This window comes from Cucumis melo, chromosome 11 (genome assembly GCF_025177605.1).
Source record: "Cucumis melo cultivar AY chromosome 11, USDA_Cmelo_AY_1.0, whole genome shotgun sequence".
Lineage (NCBI taxonomy): Eukaryota > Viridiplantae > Streptophyta > Magnoliopsida > Cucurbitales > Cucurbitaceae > Cucumis > Cucumis melo.
Window position 1 is genome coordinate 26,541,991 of NC_066867.1, and position 4,845 is coordinate 26,546,835.

The 4,845-nt window shown below is 30.5% G+C and overlaps 1 protein-coding gene across 1 annotated transcript; it reads right to left on the reverse strand.

Annotated features, from left to right (window-relative positions):
• Positions 1 to 2,668: 2,668 nt before the first annotated feature.
• LOC127143967 (pectinesterase inhibitor-like) lies at positions 2,669 to 4,324 on the reverse strand. The gene is made up of 2 exons (XM_051079277.1): positions 3,827 to 4,324; positions 2,669 to 2,785 (listed from the first exon to the last, which is right to left on the reverse strand). Exons 1-2 carry the CDS (start codon positions 4,322 to 4,324, stop codon positions 2,669 to 2,671), a joined length of 615 nt encoding a protein of 204 aa, XP_050935234.1.
• Positions 4,325 to 4,845: the final 521 nt, after the last annotated feature.

The window sequence follows — 4,845 nt, forward strand, 5'->3', positions numbered from 1 at the left end:
GACAACTTTCCAACATTTATTATTGTCGCCACGTGCCCGAGACGAGACGACACTAAGCGGCTGACATCCTCAAAATGGTTAGTTTCAAAACAAACTAAGAGTTGCCACCGATCCTTTTTACGATGTGATTGGGCACCGAAATATAGTAAACACTTTTTAAATAAAATCATTAAAAAAATTATCTATGAAAACTAGAGTTGAGTTTGGGAGTTAAATGTGTAAGGGAAAGGTGTTAGCACCCCTTAACACCCGCAAAAACGGTGGCTAATATTTTTTCTTTTTCCTTCAAAACCTAAATTGAAAATGTTGTTTGAAAAATTTTTACATCCTTTTTTAAAATGATGTCTCATTTTATTTTCATTACTCCCATATTTAAAGCAACGATCCCCTAAAATAGGTGGAAGAAAATTAATCAATTATATTAGACTATATTGAGAAAACATTTCCTTTTCTTCACGTCTCAAGAAAGTGGGAAATTGTACTAATTTCTCAAAATCCGTCATCGGAATAGCCTTCTAATAAAGAGATGTGTTTTTTTTAAAGGTTAATTAAAATTATTTTTTTATTGGGATCAAATCTTGGACTCCCAAAGATGTGATCCCTCACCTCAAGGGTTACAGGAAATTGGACTCCCAAATTTCCTAGATTCCGTCGTAGGACTTTATTTAAGGAAAACGGTATAAGTTATTAGAAAAGATTGATGAGGAAAACCTTATGAAATTATAGATTAAATTTTAAAAGTATTAAATGTAGGGAGTACATAAATCTCAAAAGTACATAGCCCTCAAAGAAGATTGGATATAACCAAAATAATGCTGCATATATCATTTAGAGTCTTGCCATTCTTCAAAAGCAACGACGTATCCTTTGGTGGCTGCGCCAACTTATCTTGACAGTCGTCAATCCCTGTCATAGCACCAGAAGTTACAATATTGACACCGTTAAAGTCACCAAGTACCAAGTCTTTTTGGGCATTTTCAATATCACCAATAGCTTCATCATAGCTCTCAGCACAAGACGAATATCTTTGTTTAAGTTGAGGATTGAGGGTGGTTTTTGCTAGTGAGCTGGCTAGGGTCAAAGATTTGCGAGCATTTGTATGGGCGAAGTTTAAGGTGTATACAGCCAAGCCTTTTAAATCTGTAGTGCCTGTAGATTTCAACACACTTGAACAAAATGGTGGATTTGAGGTTTTTGGACAGATGGTGGAAACGACATCAGTAGATGATGCCACGTTGTTAGTGAACAAAAGAACTCCAATGAGAGAGACAATAACGAGACAAGAGTTATTGGTCATTTTAATTTCTTTGTTCTTACCCAATACTGTGTCCTATGGGTCATTTGATCAATACATATATATAGATGAAATTTAGAGAAATGGTTTTTTTTTTCATACGGAGGAGAAAAGGTAGTTGCAATTACATAATTAAAGCCTATTTTAGTCTTTTGTTTGGTTTGTTTGTTTTTTTTTTTATTTGTTGTTTTTATCTTAAAAAAGAATAACCAAAATCAATCCATGAATAATCACAACTGTCAATTTGTTTGTGACATAATTACAACTAAGATGGGTTTTATTTATTTATTTATTTATTTATTATTATTATTATTTTGAAAATAAATAGCTAAGATGTTAAAATTTGAATTTTTTTTCACCATGTATGATGCCAAAATCTTGGTGTAAAATGTAAGTATACCCGTCAAGTTAATTATAAAGTAGTAAAATGGTAATTAAGAAATCAATATCGTCTTCTATAGAGAAAAAGTGTTCTAATTGAGTCTAACTATTCAAAAAAAATTTGGATTTTATTTAAGGAATGAAATTTAGATGATAGTGTTTTTTAAAATAATGAAACATAAGAAGGAAAAAAAACAACTACTGTCTAAGCACGAAATCCAAAAATAAATTTTCCATGGAGAATTTTTAAGTTAAAGATTTATTGGTCAATAGAAATACACAAACAAATAAAGAAATATTACAGCCTTAAAAAATGTAACTTTTGTTGACAGTTAACAATATACATATACAACAAAGTACGTAATACGATACAAACCAAGAAATTCGAATTGAATCAAATGAAGAAGTTGAAGAGATGCAATATTTGGAAGTTGAAAAGTTATTTGAACAACCCAAAGGTCATAAAATTAAATATTGTGACATTTCATTTAATATTTTAATTAGTATAAATATTGTTGTAATTTCCTCATTTAAAATAAGAATTAAGATGAATGAAATTTAAAAATTCTAAATTGTAGAATTTTGTTCGTGTATGTTCTTGTGATAGAATGCATGAATATTTGGAGCATCCAAGTGAGAATTGATCTGGCTTGCTTGTGGAGTGCTTTGAAGATTAAAGGTTGATGGAAATTTCTAACTTTGTCCAATCCTTTGGTTTGTTAGATCATCTAAGTAATTTGAATCTAACCTATATCTTAGGGGTTGAAATCAATTGTGTTTTGGAGCTGTTGGAGTTGTTTTCTTTGAGTCTTGTTCTTTAACATGATTCTTAGATCCAATGTCCAGGGTTTCATATCATAATACCTCTCATTAAATGGGGACTACGGGAGAAGATTAGATATAACTAAATTAATACTACATACAACATTTAATGTCCTCCCATTCTTTTGGAAGCAATAATGATGAATCTTTTGATGGCTATTTAAAGCTATCTTAACCGTCGTCGACCACTGTCATGATGCCATATGTTGTCATTTCGACACCATTGGAATCTCTAATGGCCAAATTACTTTTAGCATTCTCAATATCGCCCACGGCCTTCTCGTTGCTCTCGTAGCAAGACAAATATTAGTTTTCAAGTTGAGAATTGGTCATCGTTGCTACAAGAGATTTGGCCAAATTTAGAGATTTTTTTGCATTTGTACATGTAAGTTTGAGGATGAAAGTGGCTAACACTTTTGGGTCTGCGTTGCCTTGAGATATCAATACATTAGTGCAAAATGATCGATTTCTAGTTTTCGGGCATATGCTCGATGCTACAACGTTTGATGTTGTGTCGTCGTGTTAACACATATGTCAGGAATAACTTTGTAGAAAAGAAAATAAAAACTCTAAAACTAGCCAAAGAGTCTAAGATTGAAATTGGAATTGGTCATTTTAATAGAACAATAAGTTAATGTATAATTAATGATTTTCCTTTCTAATTTGTTCTTTGAATTCTAATTGACTATATCATATCAAACGAATTAAATAAATTATTTAAGTTTGATTTGATGTTTTCTATTTGGTTATTTTTATTTTTTTTAATTTAGTTATTACTTTAATTATATATACATTCAACGATCATAGTCAAACGATAATATATACATTAAACATATTTAAAATGCTTCATTCCTTCCATTTTATTATACGCATTTTTCCTCTTGTCAAATATTCAAATGATAGTTTTTAGTTATTTTTTAAAACTAAATTTATTTTCAAACATAACACTTGAATTAAAGCAACTATATACTATAAAAGTTTGAATCAGTGAACTAAATGGCTTAAGGTATTCTGGAAACATCACGTAAATTTAAGATGTTATATTATGTGAATTATCTGAATGAAAATTTCAGTAATTTTTCATTTGTTAGAATTATCTAGTGATATAAGTCTATCTGTGTTTATTAGGGACATTGTCTTTTAAGTAAGATTTTTTATTTAGTTATTTTGATCAGTTAAATTTATCTATTAATTGATTTTTTTATCACCTAAAAATTAACTAAACTAGTCAATTTAAATACCATTACATTGTAAATGTTATTATTTTAAAAAACAAACTTCATTAAATCTCAAAAGTACATATAGCCCTCAAAGAAGATTGGATATAACCAAAATAATGCTGCATATATCGTTTAGAGTCTTGCCATTCTTCAAAAGCAACGACGTATCCTTCGGCGGCTGCGCGAACTTATCCTGACAGTCGTCAATCTCTGTCATGGCACCAGAAGTTACGATATTGACAGCATTAAAGTCACCAAGTGCCAAGTCCTTTTGGGCATTTTCAATGTCACCAACAGCTTCATCATAGCTCTCAGCACAAGACGAATATCGTTGCTTAAGTTGAGGATTGGTGGTGGTTGTTGCAAGTGACTTGGCTAAGGTCAAAGATTTGCGAGCATTTGTATGGGCAAGGTTTAAGGTGTATACAGCCAAGCCTTTTAGATCTGCAGTGCCTGCAGATTTCAACACACTTGAACAAAATGGCGGGTTTGAAGTTTTTGGACAGATGGTGGAAACGACGTCGTTACATGATGCCACATTTGAAATGATGGTGAACAAAAGAACTCCAATGAGAGAGACAATGACTATACAAGAGTTATTGGTCATTTTAATTTCTTTGTTCTTTCTCAATATTAGTGTCCTATGGGTCATTTTGATCGATATACACACTTATATAGATGAAATTTAGAGAAATGGTTTTTTTCTTAGGGAGTAGAAAGGGAAGTTGTAATTACATAGTTAAAGCCTATTTTAGTCTTTTGTTGGTTTTTGTATTATTATTATTTGTTATTTTTATCTTCAAAAAATAACCAAAATCAATTCTTGAATAATCATAATTGTCAATTTGTTTTTGACATAATTACAACTAAGATATGCTTTATTTATTTATTTGGAAAGATACAACTAAGATGTTAAAAATTGAAATTTCTGACCATGAATGATGCCAAAAACTTGGTATGAAGTGTAAGTATACCCTTCAAATTAACTATAAAGCTGTAGAAAGGTTAAGAAGCAACTAAGTATCGTCTTCTCTAGATATAAAATGTTCAAATTGAGTTTAACTATTCAAGAACTTTTTAATACTTTATTTAAGGAATTGAAATTTAGATGACGTGTTTATAAAAATA